The sequence below is a fragment of the Sparus aurata genome, chromosome 6, assembly GCF_900880675.1.
Source record: "Sparus aurata chromosome 6, fSpaAur1.1, whole genome shotgun sequence".
Lineage (NCBI taxonomy): Eukaryota > Metazoa > Chordata > Actinopteri > Spariformes > Sparidae > Sparus > Sparus aurata.
Window position 1 is genome coordinate 12499793 of NC_044192.1, and position 15229 is coordinate 12515021.

Below are 15229 nucleotides of genomic sequence, written 5' to 3' on the forward strand. Positions count from 1 at the left end.
AAGGTAAATTACCCTTGTGATGTCATCAGGGGTTCGCTCAGTTTGAGATTCAGACTTTACTCAGGCTTTATTAACTTAATGTATGAACATTTATTTTGCGCTACATGATTAAACAACAACATGTGGCGATCGTCAAATCTCTTTAGATGACTAGTAGAAGTGTTTCCTGATGACACGTCCATCAGAAGGACTGCATCACTTGTTTTTGTTGGTCAGGTTTATGGAAACATCGTTGTTTCTGTTGAAATTGGTAAAAGTCAGGCGACCTTGTCTTGTCTTTTCTTTTCTTTCCCATTATTCCATTTCTTAGTAAAAGGTATCCAGCTGTGACTTCCTCTTGTGTGGCGTGGTCATTGTTCACAGTCTGATTAGCAACTGAAGGCACAACAATGAGTTGGAGTTAAGAGATGACTCTAAAAAAGGCTTTTAAAAAAAACTCAAATCACCTAGAGACAACAGCCGACGGCGTCTGAGACTGCACTTTGTCCACTGTGTTCTGCCTTGTTTGTTCTCCATATGGACAATCGGAACACTTCCAATACCAACATCTTGTCTCTGCCTGCAGATTCTGTATTCATATTCAGATATGTGTTTATCGAGATCAGCCAGAAGGTAACGAAATCTGTTTACCAGCACATCAGAAGCCCCACTAATCAATACTTCATATCTTATTTGTTTAACTGGTGCAAAAACTGAAAGAAGTCCCTGTGCCTGACCGAGAATAATCCCGCAAACAAATCACTTTCCAACTGATTAGACAAAAATTACATAAAACTTTTTGCAGGTTTTTTTGCTTTGTGTAAAGAGCCGGACCAGCATACAACTAAAAAGTTGTTAACTATTTGTCTCATGATGAAGCACATTATATTATATTAATAATAAACTGACATGTTGTGAAAGCGGCCTTTTATCATGTGATTGCATGTGAACAACATGTTCCGGATCTGAGAGAGAGAGCTGGCAAACGAAGAATGAGAGCGATGCGCGGGTGGCGTTTTTTGAGGATGTGTGTGTGTATGTGTGTGTGTGTGTGAGGGGGGGAGGTAGTGATTGATGTGTGTGTGCGCTACACCTGGGGAGGCTCTCGCTAACTCCCCAATATGCAGCAAACATCAGTGAAGGTTCAACGCTGTGCTGATGCCACCTGAGAGTCTGCGAACAGGCACTTTTACAGGGTAACACGGGGCCCCTGCACATGTTATTTAAGTCATGCCAGCTCTGTGTGGGGCGGTGTGTGTGTGTGTGTGTGTGTGTGTGTGTTTGCATGAGAGCAGGCAGATTTTTCCAAGATGGAGATGAATTTCACAGCTCATCCATTATCTTCTCCGCCTTCTTACACTTGGAACACTTTGGAAAAGCACATTTTTGATCTCATCATCGGAGGCAGTGATGGAATGTAACTAAGTACATAAAGTACAATGTTCTGCTACTTTACACTTCCACTCCTCTACATTTTGGAGGAAGATTTACTTCTTTTTTCTTTTTTTACTTTGCAGATTAAGTGCCGCTGCATCGGAGCCAAAGTAGCGTGTTGTTCAAATGTCACTATTTTTATCGAAAGAGCTTTAAAACACCCCCCAAAACACTCATTTCCATAATCAGAAAAATACTGTATATCAAATCTAATGAAATAATAAAAGAGCTAACATTGCTGATACTTAATGTTAGTGCAGTTTCTACCAAGACTGTTGACGCTGACGAAACACGGCCCATGTATCTTGTCAGAAGCTCTGCAGATGTGTTATCAATATGACCTTTGATCAAAAGTTCTGCATTGATGCAAAAGCAGTAACAGTTTGGAATAAACATTTTTTTGATCTCACCATTAGTGAATGTAATCAAGTACATTTACTCAAGTTTAACTACTCAGACTTTACTTGAGTAGGCAATTACCAATGTCTGCTACTTTACAAGTTTCCACTGCGCTACATTTAGAAGGCAAACATTGTGCTACACTGTATTTATTTTCTATCTTTAGTTACTAGTTACCTTGCAGATTACTTGCATCAAAAGTATCGTATTTTTTAAATGTACTTATTTCTATCAGCAAAGAGATTTAAAAAAAAAAATAAAAAACATTGATTCCAAAAATGAGAAAAACATAAATATCGGTTCTAAAAATGTGTTACTTTGCTTGTACAAATTTAGCTTTTATACTTTAGTACATTTTAAATCAGAAACTTTAAGACTTTTACTCAAGTAATGCTTAACACAATCTCTCTACCAATTACTTTTAAGTATCATTTTTGGGTACTTTTTAAATGCTTATCACAGAGAAATGTTCTGGATTCTGATTTAACGTTACTGAGGATGTTTGAGGAGACTTTTAATATTTGGGCCAAAATGTAGCAGCAACCTGCTAAACTCTGAACACAGTCTGTGTTTTAGACAGTTTAAATAGTACCCAAAAATTACACTTGAGTAAAAGTAAATTGTGTTAAAGATATTGTGTTAAAGTATTACTTTGGTAAAAGTAAAAGTCGCCCATACAAATATTACTCATATTAGATGTACAGCAGTATATTTTTTATCGGATTATCGAAATCAGTGTTTTAGGTTGTTTTTTTCTTACTCTGTTTGCCAATTAAAACAACAGGGACATCTGAAAAATACGCCGCTTTGTCTCTGATGCAGCAAGTAATCTGCAAAGTAACTATAACTAAAAGATAACACATGCATATACTGGAGTAAAAAAGCGCAGTAATTGCCTCCAGAATGTAGAGCTGAAGTAAAAAATGTGCAGAAAATGGAAATAGTGAAGTAAAGCACAGATGGAGCTGAAGTGCATCACTGACTTTAAAAGAGTTTAATGGGCACAAATGAGTGTAATCTGACTGAAGATGCCGGGATTAACCCGCTCCGAAAAGAACACACACTCCAAAACACAACCAAAGCAAACACACACACACGCAGGCTGCAATCTGTCAAATATTTGCCCACGGTGCAGAAGTGTGGCAGTAGTATTTGCTCTGCCAAAGTTTCGGTTCATCCAGTCGCGGGTCTGAAACTCTGAAACACGGTTCAAGCGAACCGCGTCACCTCCGATGCGGCCTGTGTGTTTATTTATAAAGCGGGGGTGGTGGTGAGGGGGTGAGGAGGGGGGGGTGCACTTCCTCGGTCTTCCTGGGGTCATACGATCCTCCCAACGTGGATCCATAAATGAATAGTGGGCTCGACGGCCACACCATGCAGGACCGGCCCCTGATTGGCTCGGTGCGCGGCAGGAATAAACACTCTCGGGGTATATATTGGCGTGAAGGTGTGACACTTCCAAGAAAAACGAGAAACCCCCCCAACACCACTCAAACCAAACCCCCTTCAAAAAAAAAAAAAGATAATAAAGAGGAAGACGAGCCGCCGCAGAGAGACGTTTACATTATTCTAACTACAGATTTGAAGATGAGGGCGCAGATCCAGAAGGTCCCCCAGATACTGGAGCTGCTGAAGAAGAAGTCCGTGGGGCTGCAGCACTTCAAACCCACATCCTCCGTGTGCGTCCTGGAGGAGAAGGATGCTGTGGAGGTGGCGCGCTGCCCCCACGCCGCCTCCAGAGCGCACAGCCTGGACGCGATCCCGGGACCCACCAACTGGCCCCTCGTCGGGAGCCTGGTGGAACTTCTCCGCAAGGGAGGACTGACGAGACAACACGAGGCACTGGTACAGTAAAATCATTTGAAAAATCACCCCTTATCTCCCTACTTGCCTGTTTTATTTTATTTCATTTGAGATGGAATGGATCGGTTTTTTTTTTCTTTCTCTTCTTTTAAACGCATAACCCAGAAATAAATAAATAAAGAAGGCGCAATGTGTTCCGATCCAAACATCTGATCACTCCGTTTTTCAGGTCGATTATCACAAGAAGTTCGGCAAGATCTTCCGCCTGAAGCTGGGCTCGTTTGAGTCGGTGAACATTGGCGCACCTTGCTTGTTGGAGGCGCTCTACAGGAAGGAGGGCAGCTACCCCCAGAGGCTGGAGATCAAACCCTGGACAGCATACAGGGACCTGAGAGACGAGGCGTACGGTCTCCTCATCCTGTAAGCACACCCGTTCTTTATCCGTCCACAACTCGTCTTATTTCATTTATCCATCTATTTATTTATTTATTTATCATACTGCCGGTTCTCGCAGGGAGGGGGAAGACTGGCAGAGAGTGAGGAGCGCTTTCCAGCAGAAGCTCATGAAGCCGACAGAGGTGGTTAAGCTGGATCGCAAAATAAACGAGGTAAGGAATCTGAAACTTTTAAAAGAAAGACGCGCTTCGTGTTGGATTTAAATATCGACTGGAACAAAAAAAGAGACTGACAGATTTTCCTCTGTGACTTCAGGTGTTGGTGGACTTTGTCAGCAGAATCGGGAAAACGAACGTCAGTGGAAAGATTGAAGACTTGTACTTCGAGCTGAACAAATGGTCGTTTGAGAGTGAGTTCAACTGTTTTATTTCATCCGAGCTGCATGTGGGGATTGTTGGTATTATGAGTTAATGAGCTGATTGTTTTTTCTGCCTCTTGTTTAGTCCTTAAAATGTCTAAAATTCTTAAAATGTCTTGTTTTGTGACATTCAGTAAAAGTAGAGGACAGTAGAAGTCTGTTGTTTGATCCATAAAATGTCTAAAATTTGACGGGCAGCCCGATACTTAGAGACACTCAGTAGAAGTAAAACAACAACAAAATAAATGTCATTAATGCGCTGATTCTTTTTCTACATCCATTATTTAGTCCATAAAATGTCTAAATTTGAGCAAAGCAAAGTCTTAAAATGTCTTGTCTTCTCAAAGACATTCAGTAGAAGAAGAAAAAAATCACATGAGTGAGTAAAAAAAGTACAATTTGGCTTGAAAAATGACTCAAATGACTAATTGTTCACCAAAATAGTTGCAAATTCGTTTTCTGTGCATCGAAAGCAACTTGATCTTTCTTTAATAAAGGTTAATACATAGTCTGTGTCATTTTATTAAGCGTGTAGATAGAACAAATTAATTAAGAAATGACTTTAAAAATGATCCAATTCTAAATCTTAGTCTTTTGCTTTTTTTCTGTCACTTAGCCATCTGCCTAGTCCTCTACGACAAGAGATTTGGTCTCCTGCAAGAGAGAGTCAACGAGGAGGCCATGAACTTCATCACAGCAGTGAAAACAGTGAGTACACCTGTTGTTATTCCACCCGTACAGCAGCAGCAGCAGCAGCAGCACTGAGTGCTGCAAATCTGTGAGACCGACTGAACCTCTAGTTCATCAGGTTCATCAGCTTTACAGCAGCTGTGGATGCAACACTCTCACTATATTTACTGGGATTTTCTGGGGCAAACCAGTGTCATCAGAGATGATTAGTGGAGGCTCACAGGGGTCTCAGAGGGTAGTGGGTGCAAGAAACCAACAAAGATTTGGAGGTGACGATTTTCAGATCTAATCCTGTTTTCTCTTTGTCTTCGTCCTGTAGATGATGAGCACATTCGGCATGATGATGGTCACACCGGTGGAGCTCCACAAGGGCCTCAACACCAAGACATGGCAGGACCACACGGCAGCATGGGACCGCATTTTCAGCACAGGTACAAATTTATGTGATTACTCTCATTTTGACAAAGTTCTGGTACAATCTGTCTCCACGTCTCTGCGACGACACAAACCAGTTTGAGCCCACTTCCAGTCAGCCAATAGTTAGACAGATAGACGAGAACAGAGGGTGGGCGGATTTGAACCGGGTTGCCTCTGTGTTTTTTGTGTACTTGGCACTCGGGGTAAATGACAGCCAGAGCCGTAGTAAACTGCATGACCTAAGAGGGAGAACTCTGCCAAATATTTGTAGCAGCAGAAGGTTGGAGGGGGCGTCAGAGGGAGGTAGAGGATGACGATGGTTGTGATGTTTATTTGGATGGAGCATAAACACATAAAACATAAACTCTCCCAACATTTAATGGCAATCTTCACCCTAAAAGAAGTACGTTTTATGCTGCTTGAGGTAGTTTTTATTTATTCTTTAGCGCAAGGCAAAAGTTGGACCACCATCAGACTCAATAAAGCCCAGCAGATGTTTCTAGCAGAATAAATGCTCGTAAAAATAAAGGAACAAATCAGAATGCACATTGCAACCGGTTTCACTCATCACATCATGAATTGTCAGCATTGCAACTTGCCACGCTCACATACAATCAAATGTGTAAATCATACGAGGCAAAGAGTAAAAAAAAAAAAGGACTTTAATTCCGTCTTAACTTAATCCTTATTGCAAACACTCAGAGTCCAGGATGAAGGCTTAAAGGTCCTATTTATAAGAATTCCCAACTCGTCAATTACAGACGCTTTTGGATGGTCGACCCGACCCAAAGCGTCAATTTACATATCGATATTTAGCATTTTTACTTGATAAATGACTTAAATTAGTCATCGATCATCACATTTTGGATTCATTATAGAATGTTGCCTAAATATTTATCTGAACTTCTTTGTGTTTCTTCAGCCAAAGTCTACATAGACAGGAAGTTGAAGAGGAACGCCGACAGAGATCCTGACGACCTCATTGGTGACATCTTACACCAGAGCAACCTGTCCAAGAAGGAGCTGTATGCAGCCATCACAGAGCTACAGATCGGAGGAGTTGAGACGGTGAGCAACACGAAAACGTATTTTTTAGTTTGCTGTAGCAGTTTTGGGAGTTTTTGGAAATATCCTTTATAGCGTCATTGCTGAGAGCTAGATGAGAAGATTGATACCACACTCAGATGGGTTAGCTCAAAGTGAAGCTACTACCAGTTAGCTTAGCTTAGCATAAAAACAGTTAACCTGGCTCTGTCTTCAGGTAATATAATTTCCAGTATTTAAGCTGATCTACATGTCAGCTAACTAGCTGTTAGCTGTAGTAACACTTAAAGGTGTCATTTGTTAAGTACATTTCTTTACACTCTGCCGGCGATGTTAATTGTTGAGTGTCTTAAACAAACATTCTAGCCACGTCTTGTAAATGAACAGATACTGTATCATACTGGTATAAATCTTTTCACCTGACTACCTAAGAAAGCAAATATGTGTATTTCCACAAATAAATATAAAAAGATTATCTCATCGCACAGCACCATGCACACAGCTATGAGCACGGGTCAACCTTTTAAGTGTTTTACCTTTCGCCTATATTCCTTCGAGTAGTGAGAGAGAGGGAGAAAAAAACAAACAGGTGCTGCAGTTACAGTGCTTCAAAGCGGAAAATGAATGTGGCGTGGATGTAACTGAGGAGCCTTTGAGGAACCCCAAACATTCCTCAGCTCCTTTCAGGACCCCACGTAGGAATGCACTTAGAGTAGCCGGCTCACTAAGTGACATCTCTCCCTCTCTTTTCCTCTTTTCTCCTACCGTGTTTACCTTTCTCAGACCGCCAACAGTATGCTGTGGGCTATTTTCAACCTGTCACGTAACCCTGGTGCCCAGAGGAAGCTGCTGGAGGAGATTAGAGCGGTGGTGGCTCCCGGCGAGGACCCGTGTGGGGAGCACCTCAAGAGCATGCCCTACCTCAAGGCCTGCCTCAAGGAGTCTATGAGGTACAGTGAGACAGGGTCAGCTGCTCCTGCCTGCTAGTATGAGAAATAATTAGCGGGTAGATAAACAAGACCGCAGTGACGGCTAAAAATAGCTGTAGCTGTACATCCCACAGATAAATGAGATTTTTCTGTTTCATGTCAGACTCCCCGATTTGACCCACGGAGATTAAGAGGCAAAACTCACACACATGACTGGCTCGAAAACAAGCTTCATGAGATACGGTGGCATGACCAGCAACAACCAATCGTCCCAGCTTAAAAATCCTCCATGTGGTCACGTTCAAATATCTTCCCCTAACTCTTACACGGTCCGCTTTCTCCCTTCTTCTCGTGCAGTCACAAGTTGTCTGACATGTTACTTAAGGCTAATACCATAACCACATCAGCCAGGGAATGTACATGACCCCCCCGACTGGAGATTATATCGCACATCATCGGAGTATGTTTAGCTCCTGTTATAAACGGCTTAGATATGTATGTCATTGCTCTGCTACAGCTTCACTGAGGCCATATTCCCATATGCTTTTTTCTTTCAGGTTGTCGCCGTCAGTCCCGTTCACCAGCAGGACCCTGGACAAAGACACTGTGTTGGGAGATTATGCCATTCCCAAAGGAGTAAGTGGCTTATTTAGTTTACCATACACCTGACATGAGCAGATTACAGTCTTGTATAAATTTACATTTGGTGGATGTCTGAATGAAGTATGTTCTAAAAACCACGCTCACACACTGTACAAAGTCTAAATGGAGCAACTCTAATACAGTAGCATGTGCAATTCAGCAAAAATGCACAGAAGGATCAGACTTACAGTGACAAGCTCTTTTTTGGACTTTTGGAAGTTTTTAAGTTCGCAATGCTTTAATTGTTTTTCGTCCTTCGTTCACAGACAGTTTTAATGATAAACTTCCACGCGCTGGGCTCCAATGAGGAGTACTTTGACGACAGGACGCAGTTCAAACCTGAGCGCTGGCTGCGGGAGAACTGCTCCATCAACCCCTTCGCCCACGTTCCCTTTGGCATCGGAAAGAGGATGTGCATTGGCCGACGGCTGGCAGAGCTGCAGCTACAGCTGGCCATGTGCTGGGTAAGATCAGACAGTTCACTTCACCTTACAGACTCCATTAGATCAGTACAGTCACATGGAATCAGTGTACTGGTATCTGGTTCATCCAGATTTATGTCACTACTGACAGATTTAGATTTAATTGACTAATTGAATCTGTCTAACAGTTGGTCAGAGACTACGAGATCGTGGCAACAGATAACGAGCCGCTCGACGTGATCCATTCAGGACTTTTGGTTCCCAGCAGAGAACTGCCAGTGGCCTTCATCAAGAGATAAGGTGAGGAGAAAGCTCTCTTAAGTCAAGTTAATTTAATTTATTTTCAGTTGGAGCAGGTCCAGACCATGCTTTTTGGTCAAATAATCTAAGAACACTAGTTTGACATTTTGGGACATTTCGCTGTCTGTTTTAGATGAGAAGATTGATAACACTCTCATATCTATCAGGGTTTCTGATCAGTGCATTGGTGTTTTAGAACATCATAATTAATGTTGCTCCAGGACCATCATTTAAACTGACCAGGTAGCTGTGGTGATGTCATAGCCTAGTCAAGTGGCAACAGAACACTTTCCCCCCTAGTGTTTCCAAGTAGAATTACTGTTGGTGTCGCTGTTGTAAAGACACCTGGATCCGATTTCTTCAGGGTATAAACTCTTCAACAGGATCGCCTGTCATCCGTCCTTTTCCCAAGTGACGACGTGCCTGGTGGCAGAAAACACTGTATAGTGATAATGAGGTTTGACGCTGATGGTTTCATTGTTTTACATCCATTACATTGCGTAGTTGACATTTTCTTTATCATGGAGGACCATAATTTACATTTACAAAACAGCAAAGAAAGCCACATTACTGGTCAGATGGTCCTGGAGCGATATTAATTATGATGCTGGAGGAGAAACATGTATAAATTGAATACAAAGCTACACACAGATGCAGGATAGCTTAGCTGAGAACAAAGAGATGTCGCAGATGGATCAGGTAGCCTGGTTCTGCCCAATGGTAAAAACAAATCTTCCTACCACCTAACTCTAAAGCTAATTTATTAGTAGCAGTAGTAGATAATCACAAAAAGCAAAAATAAAAATAAAAATATCAATATCTTTTTACACTTACGTTTAACTACACTTGGAACCCTTTTAGACCACCAGGCTAGCAGTTTCCCAATGTTTCTGGTATTTGCGCTAAGCTAAGCTAAGCTAAGCTAACAGGCTGCTGATTGTAGCCTCACATTAACCCAACAGATTAGGGTGGTATGAATCTTCTCATCTCACTCTCCACCACACCATGAATAGGTAACTAAAATGTGACTTAACTAATGGTTTTCTTCTTCCTCTCTCTCAGGCTCCACATTCATCTCTTCTGGATGTAGTGACGAGATGATACCTCTGTTACCAACGGCCCCTGATGGTCCAGTGACTCCCTGTATTGCTGCTCTGTAAAAAGAAAAGACAAAGAAATTGTTAATCATGCCGTAAATACCTCAAACGTATTTAAAAAACTATTACTTATGACTGTTAATGACTGACCAAAATACCAGTTGTTATGTACAAATTGAATGTTGTACCAAGGCAGCTGACCTTAAAATCTTAATGTAATGTTCTCACCTCATGTTTGTGAATGTCAAACTATTACTTTTTTGCTTTTTCTTTGTTTAATATATACACATATATATGTATATATATATATATATATAAACATATATACATATATACATATATATATATGTGTATATATATGTGTATATATATATATATATATATATATATATATATGTGTATATATATGTGTATATATATATATATACACATATATATGTGTGTATATATATATATATATATATATATATATATATATATATATATATATATATATATATATATATATATATGTACACACACACACATACATATACATATACATATATATAGGTCACACATATGTTTATTTTTCATTGTGTATATAAAGTGCAATTATAATGTTGTAATATTGTACATTGTTTTATTTAGAGACATATTTTATTCACTGAAATAAATACATTAATAAATGTATCAAAGCGACGCCTGTGTTACTTTCAAACTGGTTCATTGCCAAGTCTTGGGATTAAAGTCTTTGAGTGATTTGAAGTTTTTACAGCTTGAAGAAAAAGAGCCAAATTAGTATTAAAAAGCTTAGTTTTTCTTACTGTTGCTACATGCGAATGTAATATTCTCTCTCCTTTATTAGAGAAGCTTTTCATCTGTTTAGAATAATGTATTTTCTGTAGATCAGGGTTTCACAACCTTGTTTAAAACAACCAGACATCTACTTGTGACGCACTCATCACAAGGTGTGGACATGAGTTATTAGTTCTTCTCTTCAGACTGGTTTATTTGAGTATTTTAGAGGCCTGACGAGCTGGAAGCATTCAGTATCAGATAAGAAATAGAGCAGAAATGAAAAAGGTATATTTCTCATCACTTTTTTAACACTTGTTATGTGCTTTCGATTAAAGTGTTACACACATGGCTCTAACTAAGGCTTATTTTCATTACAGATGTATTTATTGGTTATTTTTGTAGGTTAATTGACAAATTGTTTTGTTTATAAAGTGTACAAATGTCAGAAAATTTAGAGCAGAATGCATCATATTTCTTTATTGGTCTTTCAGTCCAAAGCATTAAGTTACAACCATCGCGTACGGAAACTGAGAACAATTTTGCATATTTGCTTGAATAGTTGCAGATTAAACATATTTTGGTTGATTTAATAATTAATGTTTAGTCATTTAGTTTAATTGAAAACCCCAAATTAGTACTTGTGACATATTACTGTTGGCTTAGTAGTTTTATCTTTGGTGTCCCTCCACCTCTGGAGAGGAAAGATACACTAGTACAGGGATTTTCTTTCCTTCGATCACATACAAACCTATTCACACTAACAGGACAAAGTATGTACTTTGGGGATAAGGACAAACCTCAGTGAGGACTGAACTCACAGCCCCTGGTTTACAAGATTAGAGCTCTAACCACTGAGGTATAGACCCACAAAACAAATATTCAAAATGCACAATGTTCATTTACAACAGATAGAAAATACATGATTAAAGTTTCATAACCAGCAAGGGTCAGCATGTTTCACTGTACCAACAACTCATTTCTACTGAAAATATTAGATCAAAGATATCTTAATGTTATACGAAGGCAACGAGTCCTGCTTGAGTTCCTTGAATTTCAAGAAGGCACCGGAAGATGTCGCTGTTCCGCTATGAACACTCAACAGCAGTCATGACAGAGATCTGACAGGCTCTGTGTAAGAATCGGTTTATATCGCCATATGTGAGCAGATTATAACGTGACGTGACTTTCCCTGTCTCTCGCATGGCTTCACAGGCCTGTTGATCTTCTTTTTATTGGGAACATTTTTACATTTTTTCACATTTTTATCTGCCTTTACTTTTTGTGCAACAAATACATGGAAAGTTCTCAAGATACTTTCACTCAGTGTGCAATTGTTTTTTACTAAATATTGTTCATATGAAATGTTTAAATTTTGCATATTTTTCATCACTGCAAATGAGGGAAACCTCAATGATTTTCTAGGCTTCCGTCACAGTTTGAATTGAATAAAGTTCAACTATGACTCTGAGACTTTTGCAATTGATTACAATGTCACAGCTTGTACTTTCAATGAGAGATGCCTGTTGAAAGACACAGTATCAATGGAGTTTTTCCATTGAAAGGAGCTTATATTTAGGCAGTAGGGGCATTTTGAAGCAAATTTCAGGCCCTAGTGAGAATTGAACTCACGACCCCTGGTTTACAAGACCAGTGCTCTAACCACTGAGCTATAGAGCCTTGTAGACACGTGCTGCAGTGCATATGTTCGCTCAACTACCGATGCATATTGACAGTGGAATCCATCTGAGTTTGTTTTAAACCTTATCTGATCAACTGCTGTTGTTGTTTAAAAACGAGGTGAGGTCAGTGTAACAAAAAGTATGCTGACCTAATTCTACGATCTCAAAATCATGTTACATAATACTATTGTCTACTGATACTGTACACTGAGGTAAACAAGGCTGCTTATGTTAAGAACGTGAGTTATGAGTTTAGGAGCTCATACGTCATGTTACTATGGTTGGAATGAAAAGTGTGCGCTACCACCAGAATCTAGTCTTAATAATACCCAGTTAACAGGGACTACTATTGAATGCAGCTTTAATAAGCTTTTGTACAAAGTATCTGCAACACAAGCCTGTGTTGTACTTATACTGGAAAATTAATCAGTGGTATCACTCCACTCCTGAATAAACACTTTTACTAACTGGGACTTAAGTACATTTTGCTGCTGATAAGTGCTTTCACTTGCTTTGTTTTGTAATAGACTACTGTACATTATGCTCCTGGTAATCAGTATTTCCTCCATCACTGTTCTCTTCCAGGAGATGCTCCTTTGAGGGCAGCAATGTTCAGACTGGTTTAAAGTGGCTTGTAGATATAAACAGCTTCTCACATTCGTTGTTCTGACACCCACTCACTGGCAGTTTCACACAAATTCACACCTTGATTCATGGGACTCGATGACTCTCACATGGCTGCCATGTGCCCTAAAGACTCACATGTGACCTGAGGTGACATCGACACGTGAACCAGTCAGGAGAGGTTAAAATGCCTCCAGTTAAAGAGGCTTCACCAGTCAGGAGGAATGACGCAGCCTCGCAGATGAAACATATTGGAGATGTTCATATCGAAGTGTAAATGTGCGCAGAACATAAAACATCATCAGTAACACATGAGAAGATCAAGACGTAAAGAAAACTGCACTGCATGGTTGTACTGGCCATTAAAAAGGGCAGATATGAATGGGATTCATGTGTTTATACATTTTCAGGGTCCGTAATCATTTAAAGGGCCAGTTCAACAAAACGATTGGTAATTATCTCTGATGGTATGTACCAAGTCGTTTTTAAACGTACACTGAATGCATTATTGTGTTCATGTATGAAATGTGTTTTCTTTTCACTAAGTTTAGTTGCGATAACTTTATAAAGCAACAGAAGGACAAACTTAACGCTGAGGCCCTAATGAGGATTGAACTCATGACCCCTGGTTTACAAGACCAGTGCTCTAACCACTGAGCTATAGGGACGCAAATTGTCACATCAAAATGCATAAATCTTTCTTCCTGCTGACAGAAGATTATACTTTGATTGAGGATGAGTCTCAGACCAGAATAGACTCCATTAAGTTTGGGTGCAGATCCAGACATAGGGATGGATCCAGGATTACAATGATAGATTATACAGCAACCTGTGTCAGAATCAATCAGTTTGACACGGTCTCGAATAAGACAGCAACTATGTATTATATCAAATTGTACCTGCAAGCTTTTGGAAAAATACATTACGAATATCTGATGACTTTTACATACATATACGGTGTATGTATATTTTTTATTGTGGAGGAACTGACCCTTTAACAACCAGCCACTGAACGCTGTGTGGATGGTAATAGTACAACACTGCCACTCAGTGGCCAAAACATCTCAGCATCTTGTTGCACACATTGAAAAATCTGAACTTAATCAGAAGATCTGCTCATCGCCCCCGCCCCCACGTACTTGACGTGTTTAAAGATTCCATCCTTTTCACCCATGATGTTTATGAGCCCGGTCACAGTTCTCATCCTCTTTAAATCCACCACCATCTCCTTGGTCGTTTAAATTTAGGAGCAGATGGTTCCTGCGGCACAGTCGCATTAAGTTTTCCAACTGTTCCCGGTACCCCTGTTGTCCGACTCCCACACCTCTAACACACCTCACCACTGCAGAGTCACCAAAGCGGCTCTGCAGGTGGCAAAACTCAGATTTCAACGGAAAATCTGAGGTGCACAAAGTGAGAAATGGGGAGCCACACAGACAAATTTAGCAATCCTGAGCAGTTTCTCACTCAGTAGAAGTGCTGGAATGGTATTAAACTAACAACGGGCTTTAAGCACATCACAGATGTTCCAACAAGTCTCTTTAAAGGCGCTGGAGAATCAACAAACACGATGCTAGGTCGACAACAGAATCATGCACACCAATTTGAGGCTGAACAGCAAACTGACCGGGTGCAACAGGTTTAACCTGTTGTCTAGGCTTGAACCAGTCTCTCAAGGAGCCTCATAAACCTGTTTGAAGGGCCAATTCACCCAAAGTTTCTGACAGTACAGCCCTCAGTACAAGGCTCTTCTTCCTTGCTTTCTAGGGAGAGCAGACGGTCATCTCCTGCAGGTAATACACTGACTAGGAATAAGTACCTGATACAACCGCACATCAAACTTTCCCTTTTAAGGTAAAACAAAGTTACATAATGTTGCTTTAAAGGTGCACCATGTGGTTATGTGGAAGATACTCTAATCAGCGGTGGAATATCTTTAATGACTGTTTCTTTTTATGCCTAAATAAATTAGATGAACAAACTCTCCTTGTTTTTATGACTGGATAAACACAAACAGGTACACAATGTCCCACTGTTTTACTTTGCTTACATGTGGCGGACCCTGCCACCTTTCTGGCTCCAAACAGTGGTTCTGTGGAGCTTATTTATGGAACAGCTTGAGTTATGGAAAAAAGGATAAATAATTTATATCATTACCTCATTAATATTGCAAATA

The 15229-nt window shown here is 40.1% G+C and overlaps 1 protein-coding gene and 2 non-coding genes across 3 annotated transcripts; 1 reads left to right on the forward strand and 2 right to left on the reverse strand.

Moving 5' to 3' along the window:
* Nucleotides 1-3241: 3241 nt before the first annotated feature.
* Nucleotides 3242-10225, forward strand: cyp24a1 (cytochrome P450, family 24, subfamily A, polypeptide 1). Its single transcript, XM_030418545.1, has 12 exons — nt 3242-3657; nt 3845-4035; nt 4130-4223; nt 4327-4420; nt 5046-5137; nt 5439-5550; nt 6459-6604; nt 7364-7530; nt 8067-8145; nt 8418-8615; nt 8762-8873; nt 9936-10225. Exons 1-11 carry the CDS (start codon nt 3400-3402, stop codon nt 8870-8872), a joined length of 1542 nt encoding a protein of 513 aa, XP_030274405.1. The 5' UTR covers nt 3242-3399; the 3' UTR covers nt 8873; nt 9936-10225.
* Nucleotides 10226-12354: 2129 nt separating this feature from the next.
* trnat-ugu (transfer RNA threonine (anticodon UGU)) lies at nt 12355-12427 on the reverse strand. The gene has a single exon. It is a non-coding gene; the product is annotated as a tRNA-Thr (tRNA).
* Nucleotides 12428-13648: 1221 nt separating this feature from the next.
* Nucleotides 13649-13721, reverse strand: trnat-ugu (transfer RNA threonine (anticodon UGU)). The gene has a single exon. It is a non-coding gene; the product is annotated as a tRNA-Thr (tRNA).
* Nucleotides 13722-15229: the final 1508 nt, after the last annotated feature.